The sequence below is a fragment of the Neofelis nebulosa genome, chromosome 16 (assembly GCF_028018385.1).
Source record: "Neofelis nebulosa isolate mNeoNeb1 chromosome 16, mNeoNeb1.pri, whole genome shotgun sequence".
NCBI lineage: Eukaryota > Metazoa > Chordata > Mammalia > Carnivora > Felidae > Neofelis > Neofelis nebulosa.
In genome coordinates, this window is record NC_080797.1 from 38,586,975 (window position 1) to 38,608,473 (window position 21,499).

The 21,499-nt window shown below is 46.1% G+C and overlaps 1 protein-coding gene across 3 annotated transcripts in view; it reads right to left on the minus strand.

The window, feature by feature from the left end:
• Positions 1-6,955: 6,955 nt before the first annotated feature.
• The window catches only part of SKAP1 (src kinase associated phosphoprotein 1), a 281,157-nt gene continuing 266,613 nt past the window's right edge, over positions 6,956-21,499 (minus strand). The window contains exons 12-13 of one of the 3 annotated variants that reach the window (XM_058705572.1): positions 9,954-10,062; positions 7,224-7,351 (exon numbers count right to left, since the gene is read on the minus strand). In XM_058705572.1, the coding sequence (XP_058561555.1) occupies positions 9,961-10,062 (102 nt within the window). In that variant the 3' untranslated portion in view covers positions 7,224-7,351; positions 9,954-9,960. Of the gene's footprint in view, positions 7,352-9,953; positions 10,063-15,219; positions 18,042-21,499 lie in introns of those variants that run through there. The other 2 variants (XM_058705574.1, XM_058705573.1) reach the window with 2 other exon arrangements.

Here is a 21,499-nt window from a genome sequence, read left to right on the forward strand (position 1 = left end):
CTGTACACAACGCTGAGAAACCACTACAAAGACCACGTATGCATTTGGCTTACCAACAGGGCAGTAGGGGCCACTGCTAGCATGTTATTAGAGAAATAACTTCTTGGGAAAAACCAGTTCCACTTTAGAAATGGCTAGATTTGGAGTGGTAGCTGGAACCTCACATCTCAACATCTAATAAACACGGACAGTTTATGCTCCAAAGGATAACAAGAGCCACACTTTTTAGAAGACAGAATGCTCCTGATTCAATGAGCAAAGTGAATAATTTTACTCCCTTCCATTCAGGGGAGACCTGGTCCACTTCCACCAGCAAAGGAAGAGAAAAGGGAGCATTTACACAGCAGTAAAAGGGGCAGGAGTATTAAGTAGAGAGGCATGGGAAAGCCAGAGTGTGAGAATTAAGAGACTACCTGAAAGTCTTTTAAGGTTTTTTTTTTTTCCTCCCCCAGAAGTGCAGGAACATGAGACGCTTCTGTAATCTTTGGATTATGGGAAACCCCCTGCCGAAATTTCTTAATCTATGGCTCTTGCGTCCCTCCTTCCGTCAAGCACCTTTTCCTTCAGACCATCCGTTTCCAAGGGGCCAGCTAGTTTAGATCCTTCCGTAAGTGCTCTAGCCCTGTGTATGGACTTCCCCTGGTGGCTAAGCTGGTAGGGGAGGCCAGCCCCACCGGCAGCCTGACCCAAGTCCCTTGAGCAGAAGGCCCCGAATAGTGAGAGCCCAGGGCAGTTTGTTGGAGGCAATGCAGGTTGCCTGCTATAAGCTACGAGACTTAGATATATTCTACCAATTAGGGCACATCTGTTCAAAGTGCTGAAAGGCGGGCACTGTCTCTTTAAGAGCCATCCCACTCCTCTCCTTGAGTGATGAGGGCTGGGAGCACAAGGGAGTCGAATGCTGATTAAACAGTCCTACTGCCCAGCTCTGTTAGAAAATTACTGTAATTATGATCCAGTCCCAGCAGAGGGATGAGTTCCAATCCTGCTAATAACCCTTCCAGGTGCCTTGGATTCGGAGCCCAGGGGAGGCAGCATTGACAGGGCTCTGGCTGGCACCAGGGCCAGCGATGGCCTTGCTGTCTGGCCCGTGCGGGCAAAAACAACAAAGGCAGTAGACCCCTCATCCTGTCTTGGCCTCCGGAGAGAGCAGTAGGTTTTGGTTGTGTTTTATTTATTTATTTATTTTTAGTTCTTGACAGAGCTGCTAGGAGTTATTTTGCATGAGAAAACTTCCCTTAAAAACTAACGTGAAAGACCAGGAAGGGTAATTGCAGCTGGGAGATGACAGGTGCCCTGACACTTGCCACTTCTGCCTGAGGACCGCCCAGGCCTACCCAGTACAAAGCACAGGAAACCAGCACCCCCCATGGGCTGCACCTGCCCTCGTGCCGTGTTTCAGTGAACTTGGTTTCTTGCTCTGAGGTCGTACACGGCATCTCGCTCAGTCCTGATCAAGAGTTCTGATCACGGCTCCCCTTGTAGATTTCTGCCACAGGAAAGGGAAACAAGGATCACAACCGCAGAGCTCAAGATGTGAGACACTGGCACGCAGCTCTCTAAATCAGCAATTACAGGCCCATTCAGTTGCAAACATTTTTGCACTCAAATGCTCTCCCCCTGAGCTATACCCCCATTTTTGCAAACATTTTTGTAGTGGAATCTGCAGCAGTGCAGGCAAGCAGATCTCCATGGAGCATCGGGGTTGGCCTGCTGGTTCTTAGACCCTGAGGAATTCATGGCATTTTTACCCTAGGTCTTCCCAACGTAGCAGTAAGCTTCTATCACTATAATCCAGTGGCTAAAGCACACACTTCTAGAAGGCAGGACAGTTTCTCTGTGCTTGGCCCTACGCACACCAATGTCCCAAGACCATGGTTTTCAACCACGGGGTATTTTGTTCCCAGGGAACATTTGGCGCTGTCTGGAGACAGTTTTGGGTGTCAGACCGGGGAAGAGGGGGTGAGTGGGGAGGCGTACTACCAGCGTCTAGTAGGTGGAGGACAGGGATGCTGCTGAACATCCTACAGCGTCCCCAACAACATGAAATCACCTGCCCCCAAGTGTCAATAGTGCCAGGTTAGGAATCCCCCACTAACAGAAGAAGTAGTAAAGCTCCAAGTTCTGCCCCGCCCCCGCACTGCCCTAGCGATGTCGAAGAAATGATCTAAAATCTCCAGATGGCAGGTGCTTTCCCATAGGTGGGGTATGTCAGTGACAGGCCCAGCGGGGTGCCGACCCATGGGAGGCATCCAGTACGGGCGGGCGGGTGGTGTGCTTGTGCCGCCTGGGGGGAGGGGGGTGGGAGGTTCGAGGCAGAGTAAGGCAGGAGTGTCTGACCGCAGGTAAGAGGGAAGTGTCTGTAGCGTGTTTTCTGTTCTCTGATCTGATGACGGGATAAAAGAGGGCCAGCTGCTCACCATCAGGTTAAGAGCGTCTACAGTAGAGCCAGATGCCCTCTTTGAGGACCAGCACTAGAAGTCTCTTGGAACTCGCTCCCATCACAGGAGGCAAGGGAGCAGCACACTGTTGCCCAGGGCTACAGACGTGCTTCCCTCCGTGGCGCCTTGCCAGGTGGAGGGGTGGCTGGCCGCGATGGGGCCCCGTGACGGAACTGAACACACACAGCGGCCAACAGCCGGCCAGCCCCACGAGCAGCCTGATGCCAGAGATAGCGGGCCTCTCGGAACAGCCTAGGCATCAGGAAAAGAAGCCTAGTTGGCAGAGTTTGTCTAGGAACTGGGCTGGCAGGGGAGGACTTCATTAGAAGGAATTTCCCAAGTGTCGTATCCGGAGAGCCAGATAATCTGTCTACCGTCCACTCACTCCCCAAGTGACTGGATGCCCCATTTTGCCTGATTTTTAGGGGGACCTCTCATCCTGGTTTATACCTGTGGTCTTGGCCACAATGATCAATTATCAATAACTCCCCCTTTTGTCTCAAAACAATCTCTGGGAAATAAGTTATATGGTCACCTTGTTAATTCTAGTTCAGTTTCCTCTAATACGATAGTTTTTTTTTGGGGGGGGGAGGCATTACATTTATAAAAGATTTTTGTACGAAGTGGGCTACATCTGAAAATGTATTGCTAATTGAATCCTATAGAGTTGCAAAAGAACGATTGATTCACACTAATAACAACAAAAACCTCCCACCAAAACAACCTGTTTTCTGAACAGTTTTTGATAGGGAAATAGGGAGAACACTTCAGATCCCTTGAAGAAGAAAAATCTCTTTTGAGTTGCTAAATTTCAAACTCCCTAACCAATCTCTAAATTCTAAAGGGAAATGAAATGGCTGGGCGGGAGGGAAGGGGAAGGAGCAAGGGACTATGGTAATCCACAACCTAGAAAATGAGTCTGAGTCACTGGGCTGTGTCGCAGGGATAATCCTCTGTGTAGATGGCTGCTTTTTCTAAATCAGCTCCACAGATTTTGCTGGTGCTCCAGGAATTAGCAAATCAATGCCATGTAAGATTTATCCTTCCAGAGCCACTCCTGGTGGGGAGACCTGTGGGGAGGGCTTCTCTTTGGCCAAAGATTAAAGCACCTCTGAACTTGTCATCTGAGAGTTTTGTTCTTATATGAAAACAAAACAAAACAAAACATACTTTGGTTTCTTTCTTTCTTTTTTTTTCTTTCTTTCTTCTCTTCAACTCCATCTTTCTCAGACTGGTTTTTAAAGGCAGGAATGTACCCTCACCCCTTCCCCCCTGCACATGCGTGATCTTGCTCTTTGCACGGAACCACTGCTTCATTGTGATGCAAGTGACTGGCACGAAACGTAGAATTTGAAAATGTGTCGCTGGAGGTGTCTAACTGCAGCCCAGCTCGGGTGATTCAACAAGCAGAGCAGCAGACTGAGAATTTCCGGGGTTGTTCATTGTATTTGCTCTTTCCCGGGCAGATTCTGTGTGATTTTTGTCCAAGTCAACACCTTTCAGATCCTCAGCTTTGCCACTTGCAGAGACTGATGGCAAATGAGGCGGTGCAACTGAGCAAGCTAAAAAAAGAAGTGAACGCTAACTTGAAATCTAGGCAGTTCCTCACAGGCTATGTTGAGATCAAGTATCTGTCTCCAATGGGAGGGGGCGTGTCTCGTCAGGTCCAACTTTTGCCCTTGCTGTCACTTTAAAAGGAATCAGACTGTCTGAATTTAGGAAATGAGCAGCAAGAGGAATTCCCTTCTCTTTCCCATTTTGTATTCGCCAGAGAAACAGGTGCAGTGGGTTTTGAGTTAAATACAGATTTTCTAAGAGAGACAACCGTATGAGAAAATTTAACATTGAGCTGGTGCAAAACAGTGTCTGTGCTATTTTGCTATACGGATGACAGAGAAAACACACTAGGAGAAAGTACTTTTAGTGAAATGTAGCTGAAAGGCTGCTTTCAGAGCATTTAGGATTCTCAGATATCAGCTTGGACAATGCGAGCCAAATGGTAGCAGCCCCGGGTCAGATTATCCAGTGGATGTCACTAAGTTAGTTGTTCTCGGATGTTAGGCATTCTCAGTAAGTTATTACTTATTTACCTGTAAAAGGCAGATATACATTTGCTTCTTAAATTCAGGATCTTGGGGCGCCTGGGTGGCTCGGGTCATGATCTCACAGTTCGTGGTTCAAGCCCCGCGTCGGGCTCTATGCTGACAGCTCAGAGCCTGGAGCCTTCTTCAGATTCTGTGTCTCCCTCTCTCTCTGCCCCTCCCCTGCTCATGCTCTGTCTCTCTCTGTCTCAAAAATAAATAAAAACATAAACATTTTTTTTTTTAAATTAAGGATCTTTCTGTTCTTCTTTTCCTTCCTTTACATAAAATCAGGAAAGGGAAAAAGCCTCCCTCTCCTATTTCCCGGGCCAGAGCAATCAGTGGCCATCAAGAAGCCATCCTACATATAATGTGGTTAGATATGCGGTCTAATGCCCCAGTTATCCAGATAGTAAGGTGGGGCTTTGGTTAGCGGAGTCAGAGAAGTGGTAATCTGATTAGCCAGTTGCTTTCTGAGGCTGTTGGTTAAAATAGTGGCTGTCAAATTGAGTGGGAGCAGTTTTGGTAGGTGTGGCTTAGCTTCAGACAGACTGTAGGAATCTACTGCTTCCAAAAGGTCTCCTTTAGAACTTTCTCCTAAAAGAGAATGTCCTTCAGCCTGTAGATAGTCTTATCAACCCATCCGACTTCCTCTGTCTTTTCCTGTAACCATGTCAGAGATCGCCAGATGGCTATGGACCAAATTCCTGATTAGTCCATTTGTTCATATCTTTGAGGGCCAATCTAATTTCTCTTTCTGCTGAGTTTTACAGCTAGAAGGATCAGAGTCTGAGAGTTTTGTTCTTGCAGTTGATGGGGGTGCCAAAGACCTGCACAGTATGGCATGTGGTTATTTCCTCCGGCCTCCAGGCATAGAAGAAACTATTGCACTAAGGGGGATTTTGTTTTAAATGCTGGAAGCCAATGACCATGATACTGAGAGGTTGCTGAACTGTGCAGAGAGTGAAGTTACCTTGACCTTTCTCCTTTTTCATCCCTCTTCTGACCCTGCCCCAGAAACCTGCTCTTCCTCTTCTGGTTTTCCCTTTTTTGGTGTCTCATTCACACAGCAGTGGCACAATGGTGCTCTCTCCTCTTAGCCACCAGCCTTCTAGCGTTGGGTCCCTGGGGGTTCTTTAAGGGAGGGAACACTCTGGGGGCATAGAGGGGTTTCTATTTGCTTCCTCCGGTGAACACTTCAGAACAATGCCCATTGTGCTTACCTGTAGGTTGGGATTGGTGCAAAGCTTCCTGAAACGGGAGGCAATTGGTTGTTTTTGGTTCATCTGCTCATCTGCTGCCACCTAGTGGTTCAGTCTCCTTTAGCGCCCTGTGTAAAGCAGAGGGCACATTATCAACAGTTCTGTATTGCCTTTTATCTCCCTTTTTTTTGTTTTTTCTGGCAGACCCCATTGTCCCCTTTTCTTACCTCTTTATCTTCTCATACACAAAAAGCTTCTTCTTCTTCTTCTTTTTTTTTTAACTCCCGGGTCAGGCAATCTGGAAATGAATGGCTGTCATAAAATGTTCTGAGAAACTTGGGATGCATTGACAGCTCTCCAGTTTCCCTCTCTTGGTGATGTGAAATGGGTGTCTTACTGCAGGGCTAGAATACGGTTGTGGCAGAGGTGAGGAGGGCTATTGCCATTCCAGGACTGCTCTGAATAGGCAGTTTCAGAGGTAAAATTTCTAGAGCTGCTCAGTTGTACATTTTCCAAAATTTCTTGCACAGTGAGTATGGCCATAAATGATAGCTAAGCCTTATTGAGCAGTTACTACATGCCAGGCGTTGTTCCAAGTATGTTACATGTGTTGCCTCTTTAATTTTCCTAATGACCCACTGAAACAGAGTCCCCACTAGATTCTAAGGTGGAGAAATCAAGGCATAAAATGTCAAGTAACTTGCTTGAGAGAACATATATAGTAAATGGGGAACTGGGGTTTATTCTCATGTTCTCAACCACCTTGCTTTGCTGCCTCTTCAAGACACAGATAACCTGAGCGCTAGGTACAGACAACAGGGACAAGAACGGGGCTGTACACACATAAGACCTCCTCAAAGCACTTCCTTGGCCCTTATCTGGGGCTTGAGGTGCAAGACGCACTGTGGTTGCTCACCGGGGTCCAAAAAGGAACTCTCCAACGTGCTGACTCCAAGGACTTGCTTCTAGCCCTGTCTCATTTCACAGTCAGCATGTAAGGAAAAATAACCAAGTATGCAGCCAGAAGAAGTCTGAGAAGCCAACCAGAGAGCAGGCAGGCCTGGGTTCCAGAGAGGATTCTGCCCTGCAAGATAACTGCAAGTCTCCTTCTCTGCCTGAGTTTTTGTTTTCTCTCAGGCTATCCTTTTGTCCTTTGTTTGGAGGTGGCAAGAATGCCTGGAACCAGCACTTTGGATACCACTGCAAAAAGAAATCTGACACTGTCACGTACTGCAAGGAACCAAATAGGAAGTTTATTTATGCTTTTCAAATCAGCTGAAACAACTAGCAACGTCCTCCTCCAAAGGTTTCCTTTTCCCTCACCTTCTCTGTGACACGCCTGTGGAGAGGGCAGGTGTGGATGTGGGGACACATTTAGAGGTGGGGTGAAAACAAAATAAAGGTGGGAGAAAGTACAAGGCAAGGTTAGCAACAGATCTGCTGACTCCGCCTCTTCCCACTCATCTTGCTGGCAGTTTGCAGTGACCGCAAGGTGTCAGAGGCTTGGGTCCATACAGTCAAGAGAAGAGTCCATGGTGTTGGCGGGGTGGCTGGGGAGGGGGGGCGGATAGGAACTCCTGATGAGCAGTCTCTTCAAAAAGGCAGGGCAGAGACAAGGATATGTGTCCTAAAGGAGGAAAAATATAGAAATTTGCTTTTATGATGCAAAATAAAGAGGGTATAAAAGGGCACAGAGTAAAAAGTGTCTCCCTCCTACCCACAGTCATGCACTTTCTCTGTCTTTGGAGGCAACCAGTGTTATTGTCTCTGTCCTTCCAGAGATATCTTCTACACATAGAGGCAATTGGAGACTCCCCCTGCCCCCCCTTTTAAAAAAAATTTTTTTTAATGTTTATTTATTTTTGATAGAGACAGAGACAGAGCATGAGCGGGGGAAGGGCAGAGAGAGAGGGAGACAGAATCTGAAGCAGGCTCCAGGCTCTGAGCTGGCAGCACAGAGCCCGATGTGCAGGGCTCAAACCCACAAGCCACAAGATCGTGACCTGAGCTGAAGCCGGATGCTCAACCAACTGAGCCACCCAGGCGCCCCTCCCCCTGCCCTCTTTTAAAAAAGTAATCTCTAGGGGCGTCCAGGTGGCTCAGTGGGTTAAGCATCTGACTTTGGCTTAGGTCACGATCTCCCAGTTTGTGGGTTTGAGCCCTCCGTCTGGCTCTGTGCTGACAGCTCAGAGCCTGGAGCCTGCTTCTGATTCTGTGCTCCCTCTCTGTCTTCCCCTTCCCCGCTCACGCTCTGTCTCTCTTTCTCTCTCAAAAAAATCAGTAACATTAAAAACAATTAAAAATAAATAAAAAGTATTCTCCACACCCAACGTGGGGCTCAAACTCATGACCTTGAGATCAAGAGTCACGTGCTGTACCTACTGAGCCAGCCAGATGCCCCTGGAGACTCCCTTTTTACACAAATGGAACAAATTAGTCTACCCTACTTTGCTGCTTTTTTTTTTTTTTTTTTTTTTACCCCCTTACCAACAGTAGTGTAGAGAGCTTCCATTTCTTTTTTACTGTTGCATTGTATTTAATTCTATGAATGTGCTACAGTTACTTGGCTAGGTCTCTCCCAGACATTTAGGGCATTTCTGGTGGTTTGCTATTACAGACCGTGTGTGTGTGTGTGTGTGTGTGTGTGTGTATTTTAAGATTTTATTTTTGAGTAATCTCTACACCTGATGTGAGGCTTGAACTCACAACCCCGAGATCAAGAGTCACATGCTGAACCGACTGGGCCAGCCAGGTGCCTCATGTGTATATCCTTTTGTGCGTGTGCAAATGTAGCTATAGGATTAACTTCTAGATGTAGAATTGTTGAGTCAGAGAGAATGAGGAGATAAACGACACTGTCATTAAATGACAAAGCAAAGTAGAGTGAATCTGTTTAGATTTGACAGCAAAAGCCTAACTCTTCTGCATTCATGGCCAGGAAATGAAGTCCTCAACAGGAAAGTCATACAGTGAAACCTTGAGTGACAGGCCTGAGCTGGTGCTTTACGGTTGTACAAGGGCATCGCAGAGTAAGATCTATACTTATGTATCTCCCTAAATGAATCCATGCAGCCGCTGCTGCACACTAGAGTGGCCCTGGTCTGGAAGGTTCCAAGGACAGTCTGTGTGTCACTGTCACACAAGCTCCCATTTTAGGCCGGAAGATGGAGCTCGCGACACCATGCTAGGGTGGGTACCCTCCAGGGCCATCTTAAGTCTAAACAAAAGCCACGAGGTTCCAAAGCAACTCCTACTGCTACCCCGCCCAAAGCAAGCACTCACTCCACTGTTTTAAATATGATGTGGTTCGGGGCGCCTGGGTGGCGCAGTCGGTTAAGCGTCCGACTTCAGCCAGGTCACGATCTCGCGGTCCGTGAGTTCGAGCCCCGCGTCAGGCTCTGGGCTGATGGCTTGGAGCCTGGAGCCTGTTTCCGATTCTGTGTCTCCCTCTCTCTCTGCCCCTCCCCCGTTCATGCTCTGTCTCTCTCTGTCCCAAAAATAAATAAAAAAAAAACGTTGAAAAAAAAAATTAAAAAAAAAAAATATGATGTGGTTCTTGCTCATAAAACACAAGCCATGTTCTTTATTACCTAAAAGTTAATTTGATTATGTTTCATGGGAATCCTCATACTGGAGTCCTAGTCTTGGCTGGTCATATTGTAATATGTGGGCATTTGGGGGAAATGGTGCTCTGGATTTGGGAACAGGGGGTAAAGAAACCCAGACCCAGTCTTGTGGCAGAAATTCCTAGTTGTTCCCCAGTATGCATTCTCCCCTTTTAATTTATTAACAAATCCTCTCCCCACTTCACTTTTAAGCTGGACACAGGTTCTACCTAGAATAAGTCTTATCTGTCCAACTTCTGGCCAATGGAATGCAAGCAGGGGTGTGTGCGGCATCTGTGAAATGTCCTTAAAACAAGCGGTTGTGCCCTTCTTTCATTTTATCTTTCCTGCTGGGCAGGGTACAGACATGATAGCTGGAGCTGCGGCATTCGCCTTGGGCCGTGAGGTAAGCTTTAGAATGCTGGCCACACACAAGAGGAGCAAAAAAAGAAGACATCTGGGACCTGATACCTTGGATCATTAACCTCCAGATTTTTGCAGAAGAGAAAAATGAAATTTCTATGTCAATGAAATCATGAAGAAAAGCCACTTCACTGGCAATTCTTATTCTTCCCAGAGAAATGACGGCATGGCCAACAGACTCCTTGGCAATGGTTCTGATACCTGGGCTTCATCTTTCTTCCATCTCAAAGGCAGTGGTGAGATACTCCTTTGGAACAATCCCAATGAGGCTGTTCAGTTCTCCTACCCACCAGCCATACATGTTATACTCCTGAAACAGGAAAAGAGGATGGTTTCAGCTGGAATTTGGTCACGTTTCTGTTCATCTTTTATAGCGATTGCATGGGACACAATGTTGGGTGATTTCTTTGTCGACACTATCAGTCTGACTTGTACTGGCACCACGGACCCTTCTTGGGTCCATGATGGGATTATTATCCCATCAGGGATTATCCTCTGATGGGATTATTAAATTAAAAAAAATCATCTAGAGAAAGAAAGCAAACCCTTCATTTTGTTATCTTCCTGTTAACAATGTAAACCTCGTATAGGAAATGCCATTGCATTGTAAAAAGCATGTCTTTTACGAAGCAGAGTGGATTGGCTTCTTCTGAGAAAGTCGGGCACGTCCGAAATGCCAGAGCACTAAAGATACTCAGGGAATCAGGTCACAGTTCAAATCAATAATATTTACCACGCATCTTCCATGTGCAAAGTGCTGTTTGAGTTCCCATGAGGTATGTAATGATGGATCAGAGCGTTGCTTGCTCCCCAGGAGTTTATAGCATATAGAGTAATGGGCTTTGGAGTCAGACAGACTGGGATCTAATCCCCACTTGGTCATTTTGTAGCCATGTGACCTTATGTTCTCCTAGCTTACGCTTCCTTTTCTGTAAGAGCAGGGATAATATCTCTCCCCTCTTGTTGTGGGAGTATAATCGTCTGATACATAGTAGGTGCTCTAAACATTAGATTCTTCTCCAGGAAGAGGTGGGAGGTTGATAGTACCTCAGTAATGACAGGCAGGACATAAGGGCTCCAGAGAGGGGCAAATAAGAGAGGGAATGAAAGGGTTTAAGAGAAGGGTCAGTCACAGGGCTGGGAGTGGAGCATCTTGAATACAGAAGAGCTTTTCCAAAAGCACAGTGGGTGTTAAACATTATGGGAGTACTTCTGAAAGCACCAGAAAATATTTTCTTTCTTTTGATGGAAGTAAAATTTAGGAATATATAGGCAATATTTTGTATTCTGGTTCAGCTGGCTTTGGGGTACCATGAAGCTACCTGTCTGCTTTTTGCACCCTTGGCTGTTGAATTCTAGGAAAAGAAACGAAAAGAAAGAAAGAAAACCAGGTTGGTGACACAATAAAATTCCAGGATAACTGGGCATCTTTCTGTTTCTTTTTTGATAGAGTATCTCCCCACCTCCACCTCTGCCTCCCCCCTCCTTTTCAGCGGATGACCTTTTTTCCACCTTCAAAAAGGAAAGAGAACCTGTCAGATGTGTCAACTTTCAGCCACCAAAGAGGAACTAACCTGTACTGACAACCATCCCTCTTTACCATTGAAGTGGAGGACGTATCCCTCCTCTGGTTTAAAGACTCTCTCCCCACGTGTGCTTGGGTTTAAGACTATCCCTCGCTACGTGCCGTTGTAACTCTTCCACTTCCTTTATTTCTCAGAGATGAGATTCTGTGGAGTCCGACCTCGGCCTCTATTGTAAATGGCTCCTTCCATCAGCACAAAATGTGTTCAAGTTTCTTTTGTCGTTGAAAACACTTATTTTTTAATATTTTTAAAAGCTGAGTTTTCTTTATCTTTTTAAAAAACATTCATTTATTTATTTTTGAGAGAGAGAAAGAGAGAGTGAGAGCGAGAGAGGCAGAAGGAGGGGCGGAGAGAGAGGGAGACAGAGAATTCCAAGCAAGCTCCACGCTGTCAGCACAGACAGCGTGGGGCCCGAACTCACAAACCATGAGATCATGACCCAAGCCGAAATCAAGAGTCAGAGGCCCAATCGACTGAGCCACCCAGGCCCCCCGAAAACACTTATTAAATAGTTCCCACCACATGTCCACTTCCCATTTCTTTTTTTCTTTTTTTTTTTAAACATTTATTTATTTTTGAGATAGAGACACAGAGTGTGAGCAGGGGAGGGGGAAGAAACAGAGTGGGGGAAACACAGAATCCGAAGCAGGCTCCAGGTTCTGAGTTGTCAGCACAGAGCCCCACACGGGGCTCAAACCCACAAACTGCGAGATCATGACCTGAGCCGAAGTCGGACGCCTAACCGACTGAGCCACCCAGGTGCCCCATCACCTTCCCATTTCTACTAGCCTATGCCAACTGCTAATTCACAGTCAAACTTACTGAAAGGGTTTACTTCCCTTTCTACCCCAAGTTCTTGCTTTCTATTCCATCTCCAAGCCACTCTTCTCAGGCTTCTGCTTCTATCACTCCACTTACACATTTTGTCCGTGGTCGCCTACAACCTCCTTAATTCCTCAGACTGGATGGTACTTCTCAGTCCTTAACTTACTTGATCTTTCAGCAGTCCTGGCACCATGGACCCTTCTTGAGGCATTTTCTTCTCTTAGTTTCTATGATAATTACACTCTCCTGGCTTCCCTCTTACCTCTGGTTGCTTCTTCTTGTTCTCCTTTGCAAGCTCATCTTTCTCTACCCCTCCTTTTCATATGGTTGTTTCCAGCGTTCTGTCCTGGCCCTCTCCTGACTTAACTGCACTTTCCCTGAGCAACCTTATAGACGTCCATGCTTTAGCTGCCATGTAAATGACTCACAACAATAGCTCCAGCCCAGATCTAAGTGTTGGATCCTAATACCCAACTGCATATCTATTAAGCTGCTCAAACTCAACATATCCTAAATGTAACCTCTCATCCTGCTTCTGTCTCCATTCCCACCCCCAAACTATCTTTACTTCCTGTGTCCTCTATCTCAGTGAGTGGTAGCACCATGCACTCAGTTAATTAAGCCAGAAAACCAAGAGTCATTTCCAATTTCACCCCCCTCTTCCAGTCAGTCCTTGAGTTCTGCAGATTCTTTTCAAAGCGTTACTGGAATCCATGCACTTCTCTCCATTCCCGTTGCCGATACCCTAGTCATGTCACTGTCATCTTTCATGAGGACTACCGAAACACCCCCCCACACTGGTTTCTGTATCTCCGTTCTTGCCCCTCCAATCTTGTCTTCATTCTGCAGGCAGACTCATTTTAATGCACATTGATAATATCGGTGCTCTGTTGAAGCCTTTAAGTGGCTTCCCAATGACTTTTGTCAACGTCTTGACAAGGTGGACGAGGCCATGCGTGACCTGGTCCCATCGACTTTTCAGCATTGCCGTGCACCCCCTAAATCCAGTGGACCCTTAGTAAAACAGACTTTGTCTCACTATTCCCATGGGCCACAGGCTCTCTTATCTTGGAGCCTGTCCTCTGTCTGTTTAGCCTCTCCTGCCCTCCTCCCTGTCATGGGGCTCCCTCCTAAGCAGCCTTCAGATCTCAATTCCTGGGTTGCTCTAGACTCTCTAGAAGCCTGTCCTTGAAACTCTCTGTGTGGGGGCCCCAGCTCTGTGGTCCACAGTACTGTGCCCTGTGCTTCCCCAGAAATGAGTTCATCACCCTGCCTTGTATCAGTCTGCCTTTGTCTCAGAGCCAGTCACTAGCTGGAAAGTTCTGTGAGAGCTGGGACCTTGTTGGTTTTGTTTGCTGTTGCACTCCCAGCACTCAGCATGGTACCCGGCACAGAATGGGGCCAAAAAATACTTGTTCAATGAGGTTATGAAGAAATGAGGGGAGCATTGGGACTTATTCTTTCAGCTGAGCAGATTTAGTTACAACTAACTCCAAGATATTCCCCTGGTGATTAGACTGGTTGTGGCAGGAAGAGAGCAACTGCCTTTGGAGACACTTTCCCCAAATGGCTCCCTAAATACCATGAGGAGAGTCTCAAATGCCATAACAAGTGAGACTGAGTTGATCCTAAGAAGAGCAGGGAATTAGCTTTTGAAAACCAGTCTTTTTTAAAAAAATTTTTTCTAATGTTTATTTTTGAGAGAAAGAGAGACACACACAGAGACAGAGAGAGACGGAATATGAGTGGGGGAGGGGCAGAGAGCAAGGGAGACACAGCATCTGAAGCAGGCTCTGAGCTGTCAGCACAGAGCCTGATGCAGGGCTTGAACTCACAAACCATGAGATCATGACCTGAGCTTAAGTTGGACGCTCAACCGATTGAGCCACCCGGGCGCCCCTGAAAGCCAGTTTTAAATAAATGAATGTGTCTACCACCCAGCACGCCGTCTCCCCACGCCTTCTCATTCCCTTCGTCCCCCAGGCCAGCTTCTCCCTACTGTCCGCGCTGCCTTGTGGGAAATTCCCCAGAGCTCCTTAGCCTCTGCCTGTCAGGACAATTTAAGCTCCTCTCCGTACAAGTTATGTTACTGTCCATTTTCCAACACTAAAGTTAGGACAGTTTCCGCCTGATGTTTTCTTGTGGTGTTGCCTTTTGTTTAGCGTGTTGCTGGAACACCATTTCCAATAAAGCCTTGCTGTGAAGGGGAACACATATTCTGTCTTCCTCTCTCACTGTTACTCACAAAAACCCTAGCTTTACTCTTCTGCCTCCTCACAGGCAGAGGGTGGGCACAATGTTGTTTGACAGTCTTCTGCTCGAAGTCAACTTTCTGAAACATGTGTGAAGCGTGGTCTTCCACCTGCCGCACGGCGTCGTCTTCATCACCTGAGGGGCTCAGATCGGGCATTCCCTTCCTAGGGACGGGCCAAGACACCTGACTCTGACTCCTGCTTCGTCGCATCCGCCTTTGGCCATAATGCCAGGAGCAGGGACTAAGCCTCGGGAAGGCGCTCTCTGCCAGCTCGAAGAGGGTGCAAACAGGGAGCAGATGAGCCTCAGCAGGACACCTGCTAAGGCCAGGCTCCCAGTCGGCCGGCTCTCGCTCGAGGGGAGCACTGACCCTGCCGACCGCCGATGTAGTAGCCTTACCACAGCGGTGAGACCCGCAATGAGTGAAATCAACTCTTTGCCCTTCAAAACAAAAGAGCAGGCAGAGCGTAAGGAGGATGGCGCCATCTCAGAGACCATAAGCATCCTGCTGTGGGAGCCTAGGAGCTTAATCAAAGCACCTACAGGTCTCGGGATCTGACTGGCTTTTCCAGATTTCATCCCTTGGTTGGAGATGCAAAAAGGGCTGCAGGGCCTGAGATGTGTAAAGCATGAATGGAAAATTTCTAGCCTTCTCTTCCGCTACCACCCCCCATGCATTGCCCCAGCCCAGTCTGAACACCACGAGGTATTTTAAAATAATTTCTACTTTGATGAATTGCTGGGGAGTCCACAATTGCTCATAATCAAAGGGAGAAAAATGCAGATGAGATCCGGCCGAGAACTATCACCACCAAACGTTCATTTCACTGCACAGTGCCAAAAAGAATTAAAACAACATTAAACTCACAGCAATCATGTTTAAGCCCTCGTTTCCAAGTGCCAAATTGCACCACTCTGGATCATACAGATGTTCGTTAATTATGCTAATTTTTATTAAACTATTAAAATGGAGAGAGTACTGGCTCAGCCAGGCAGACCCCGGCTCTGAATGAACTCTGCTCTTGTCTAGAGGTGCTAATTTACTGCATTTTTATGAAGTTGCTGATCCTTGGATTTTAGTTTTGAGATGGGAGAGAGAACTGAATTCTTGGGATCAACGTTTTCAATGAAGTTTGACTTCTTGTGCCCAGATGTTTTGAAAAACCAGAAAAAGTGCTGAGATGCTCCCGGGAGACCTAAAATCCTCAACGTGGAAGTGTTTCTACCTCCAAGGTGGGGATATGTGGCCATGATGTTAAGGAATCAGAACTGTACAGGCTCCTCAGTCCTTAACTCTATATACATCATGTATGGTAGAGCTAAGAGGTTAATTACACAAAATTGTTAACTGAAGATGCTTTAGATAAGAATATAAAAAGCTGTTTTTTTTTTTTTAAAAAGGAACCAAACCCTTAACATAGGCACTTGCTTGTCATCACAAAGTCTTTTTAGAAGCTTTTCACTCAAAAATAGTACGACGTGTGGTTTGTTCTCATCGTTATTATCTTGAGGCTTGATTAAATATCCGTTTCCCTCAACACCAACCCTGTCCCACCTCCTTGAACTCCCCAGATGAAGGGATCTTAAAAGTAAAGGTTGGTTATTTGGACTCCCTTATCTGGCTGGACAAGCTATTGGCCTAGATGAGCAGAACATTGAGTGAACTTGAAATAGACACAGCGCTCACCATCAGCAACAATCAGAAGTGTTTATGGGGATTGCACACTGCCATAAAAGGATTTATGCTGCTAATCTCCATCAACAAGGAAAAAAAACCCAACCCTACCAAACCTGCCATAAAAAGAACAGCAAATTCTATAAACAAAAAGCAGTATGGCCACCAACCACGGGCACGTTGCACAGCTTGACTCTGCCTCCAGTGGTTTCCTATTGCTGTTTATGGTTTCAAGACTATCATGGACCTCCTCAGCGCTCCTCCTGTCACAGGGCCCTGAGTCCCTGTGTGGTGCTGCAAATACCCTGTCAGTAGGTGTCAGGGGATATCAGGGGGAAAACCAGCAGGCGCCTATCATAAGCCTTAAAAGAGATTAAATACCCCTACTCCATGATTGCTACATTTTAATTTCTCTCCTCCCTGCTGGTTCCTATTTGTATAAGCTCTTCCATGGCTCCCCTGGAGTAGCACAGACATGACCTGGAATGACCATCCTGTCTTGGGATAAGAATTCAATTTCTAGGCTCAGTGAATCCTAGGCTGTTCCAACGAAAGGAAAGCACCACCCTCTAGGGCACAGATTCTTAAAATGGAGTCTGCGAACCCCTGGCCTGTCCACGGATGGACACGAAGGGATCTTTGAGTTCCTTGAAATTGGTGTAAAATTGTGCGTGCACGTGTACATGTGTCTTGTCCCTGGGGTGAGGTCCAGAACCTCTGTCAGATGCTCTAAGGGTTTGTGAACCCTCTACAGTTTATGAACCAGTGCTCTTGGGGGAAAATACAATGATCTCTCTGGCCTGGATCCACACTTTGGCCCAGTGTGGCCCTCTCCATCCACCCTCTCCCCAGCCTCCGCGTTTAAAAACACAGCGAAAGGAAATCAGGAATCCTTGTTCCTGCCATGCTGGCTTTCTAGGCTTCAGCCTTCCAGCTGCAGAAGAGTCTGTTCCTTCTTCTAAGGCTGACCAGGCTTGCTCATTCCTTCTAAGGCACCGTCTTTCTCTCTCTTTTTTCTTTTATTATTGACATTTACTTGATGTACAATGTTATATTACTTTCAGGTGTACCACCAAGGCCCCATCCCTTTAACTGTGACTTAAAAGTTGTGCTGTCTTCTCATGGCTCTTGTTCAAAGCCACATGATGGCTTTGGGAACAAGCCGCTTGATGCTGTCTACCCTGAGAATGCTCCTAACAGAGATGTTCTCTGCTCACCCTGAGTTGGGCTTCGATAAGCCTCCATGGAACAAGATTCCCGGAAAATGTCTCACATTTTGTTCTTTTAACCATCAAAGTTCACTGTATCAGCGCTTGTAAGTAAGAGGATTCCTCTTCAAGAGAACAATCAGTCAGCTCCTGACATGAGAGATCGATAGGTACCTGATATATGTATGGGAAGGGCCAATGAATCACAGAATTATTGGTTTATGATTGCTTATTTCTTTTATCAGTGGTTCTGCATCTGACATCATCATAAGTAAAGATGGGAAATTCGAATTCCTAAGCAGAGTAGATTGTAATATCCCATGGTCAGCCAAAAACATCGTATTTTTACTCTTGGGTTGGCCCTCAATTTCTCTACTCCTTAAATCCAGCTTTGGAAATTTAATGCTTTCTGAGGATGTCATAAATTATTAAATAAATTGAGGGCTCTAACTCAGCGCCCTTCCAACTGCTGAGGAGAGCAAGGCGGGGGACAGGGATCGTTCACCAAAGACAAGCAGGTGCCTGCTTTGCAGCATAAGAGACATTTTGCAGAAGGAAAAAGGAAGTGGTCAGTCAGGTGGACGGTGGATTCGTGATGTTGGAAGCTGTCAGAGGACTGACTGGAGCACTCAGCGCTCCGCTGAAACCTTGGGTAGCTTGGCTGCCTCCCTGGGCTGTTTCAAACCATGGTTTAAGTTCTTGGCAATCACTTTCTCTTTTTTCCATTATTCAGGGTTTTGGTCTATAAATCAGAATAAGAATGAATTGTTAAATTTGTCTCATTTGAACCAGTTTTATTTATTATTACATTTCAGGGAACTTGCTAACCTGGAGGTTGATGGGCCTGGACTGGGGAGGAGGGAAAGGTATGTGACAGTGTGAGAAAGGGGGCCCGGAAAGGCTGGGTGGTCAGCAACAGCAGGTGGGGGGGGGGGCGCATGGTGACAACTGTACAGCTAAGAGTTGGTGTTCTGGGGAGGACTGTGTCAGCTAGATGGAGGGTCCGAGAGCCCTGGAAGGCAAAGGGGGAAATTCAGCCTCAAGTCTGGAGCTCATGTCCTAAAACTGGGTGTGAGTGGATAATGATCACGTCGAGGCCAGGCTGGTATGCAGGACCCGCGCACAGACCGGACATTGTTGGTGATGACAGTGTGTGCAAAACACAGACTGTGCACGGCAGAAAAATCGTGAGCCGTGAAGGAAAGAGGGAAGGCGGGAAGAGAAATGAGAGGAAGACACACACGACTTGAACTTTGCCTAAAAGAGAGAGGAAGGATAAAGGGAAGGTAAACACTCCGCAGATGGGAGCAAACAAGGCGCCAAGTGCAGAATTCAGGAACAATAGAGACGGCAGCATTTCGGCGCTGATAGAATTGTGATACCATGTGAGACCGGCGTATTAATATGTATTCCATAAACTGTGCGGCTCGCAGCTCTGCACCGCTCTGTTTTGCTCTGACCGCAGTACCAGCCTCAGGCACCACAACACAATTTGGAAACAATGTGACGGAAATGTTTAATCTGCTCGGCCCATCTGTGCTGCGTATTTCTCCAGATCTCCCTGAGAGAGGCGCCTTGAATCTCCACATTGCCTTTAATATTCTCCTAAATCACCTCCCCGCTGCACTTCAAGGGCCATTGCTACAATATCACAGGTTCATCTAAAGTGCAATGGGGAGGGGGGGGGCAGGGGGAGAGGCGCAGGCCAGGATATTTTTTATTTTAAAATAATTTCCAGAGATCGTCTTTTCTGCTTCCTTAAAAAAAAAAAAAAAAAAAAAAGAAAAAAGAAAAAGAAGAAGAAACGTTATTCAACGATTGCCGTAAGGTTATTGAGGTTGTTTGGTACAAAACAGGGTAGGATAGAGTGGAATCATTCTCCAAAGAATTATTTTTATTAATCTCGATTCCCTCAATTGGACTTGGAAGGGGGGCGAGCAGATGGTTGTTTTCTCTTATCTCTTTTTCTCGCACCTTGCGAGGGTGATGTGCTCATTTGGGGCTGGTGCCTTCTCTGCTTTATGCTTAACTCTGCCCTGCTCCACACAAAGCCATCTTGTTCAGGATAGGTATGCTCTCGGTCCCTGGTCAACTAAATGCCCTCACCAGAAAGGGACGCTGTCTGTGTTATTAATTTCAGCTTAAAACCTTAGGTTTTCTCTCTTAAGGTACAGATGTTGAGCATCAGATTTCTGCCTTTCCCCCACTTGATTCTGCCAGATTCAGTGACTTGGGGCGAGGGTGTAGGAAGCTGGGGTAGGTTTCGGAGAAAGAGGGGATGATAAGTCACCATGTTCCAGACCTTAGACAAATGAAAGAGAGTTGCACATCACCAAGAAAATTAGGATTCCTTTTGCTTTGTGAATTAAAGAAATGAATAATTTAATCCTCAAGATTGTTCCGGCGAGGGAAAGGCAACGTCCCAGTTGCGGAGCCCTACAGCCTGTCGGTGTGTTACATCATCTGCACACATAGGCGTTTCCATGACAACCGCTTATAGCTTCATTTCCTGAATCCCTCTAGGGGGTGTCACAGCCAGATCCACCTGCTTTTCACCCTACCCTCGGTGGGGTCATGGTAAGGTCGCCAGAATAAATGAACGCGGGTACTAATGATCTGTTTACTGCTGTTTATGCTCTGTGTGTGTCAGGGGCACGCACATTTAGAGAGCTCATTATGGTTGCAATTAGAATGCACCATCGCTAGATATTTAACTCCTTTTTCTTTTAAATTAGCATTTTAATAACATTCTTTGAGCAGAGAAACAAAATGACCATTTTTCACGGACAAACTTCTAGCTGTAGGTGCAACTTTAATGGCAAAGTTGTGAAGGGGAAAGAAGGGAGGGGGAAAAAAAAGGCCATTTTTACTACTTTCACCCTCCTCCTTACCAAAAGGATATTTTTATTTGCTTTCTAACACACTCAATTTCCTAAATTTGTTTTGAATCCAATTATTTTGGGTGGTTGAAAGTACCGCACTCTTGTTGGACGGAAATTAGCAGCGATTGAAATTAACTTTCTATGTGACCTGTGAAAGGGGCTAAAATAATTACAAGTGTGTATAAGAAACACTCTCTCCAAAAGACCTTTGCTGCAGGATCAGGCTGTGATCCGAGGATACCATTATTGGAATATCTTTACACAGCAATTGCAAGGGCTATTTTCTTTAAAAAGGTGATTGCAACGATTATTTCTGTTTTAAAATTCTTAGTATTGTCTTATAGAGGATAAATGATGACAAAAACTTGTCATTAGACGGAGGATAAATAAGCAGCAGAAAGAATGAAAATAACAGCACGGCATCATTTGCCCTTTAAAAATGGTGAGGTCTTGAAGCACCAAAAAGCAAGAGAGAGAGAGAACAGGAAAGATACAACGCAGAGACCTTGCCAGGCTCAGAATGTTCCATAAGGCACTGCGTTTTAGGAATCGGCCAGCACCTTTGCTAGGTGTTTACGGATGCTCTGTTTGTGGAAAGTACAGTGAAAAATAACAATTTGAATGTTTCGATTATCTTTCCCAGTCCGTTCCATTTTCGTTATTTATTTCCTATAAATCGGGACCTTGCTGAACATAATTCTACAGACAAGGAGGTGGATGGGACAGCCAATGTGAACGAGGAGATAGATGGTGGGTGCGTGTAAGATAGATGCTATGCGTTTATGAAAAGGAGCAGTATGTCTGCATGTGAACATTCACAAAGTAGAGCAAGCAAGCGTGTAAGCTATAATGGGTATTTATAGGTGGGAAAAAAGGTGCAAGGAAGATTGTATGGGAACAAGCGTACCGCGTCTGAAAAGGGGGTTGCTTTTTTCCTACCCTCTTGGAATCCACGTCCAAGTTCTGCTAAGATGTCCCATGCTTGCTGCGGCTCCAGTGAAAACTCAAGCCTTTCCATGACAACAGATGGGGGGCTCTCACAGCCAGAAGACTCAGGAGGTCAATAGTTGAAACGCAAGAGTTAGAAAGCGAGATCTTTATCGACATCAAAACAATCCCACTAAAAAACCCCAGAACGATAGGAGGAAAATATTTAAAGACACAGCAGGAAAAAAAAAAAAGAGCCTTTATAAAAATGCAGGTTTAAAAACGTTTATGCTGTTGTATCAGCCTAGTTGCACCTTAGAATCTGCCATTTCATAAATAAAATACGGATGGCATAGACTATAATTTGGTGATAGCTACCCCAGGACATATC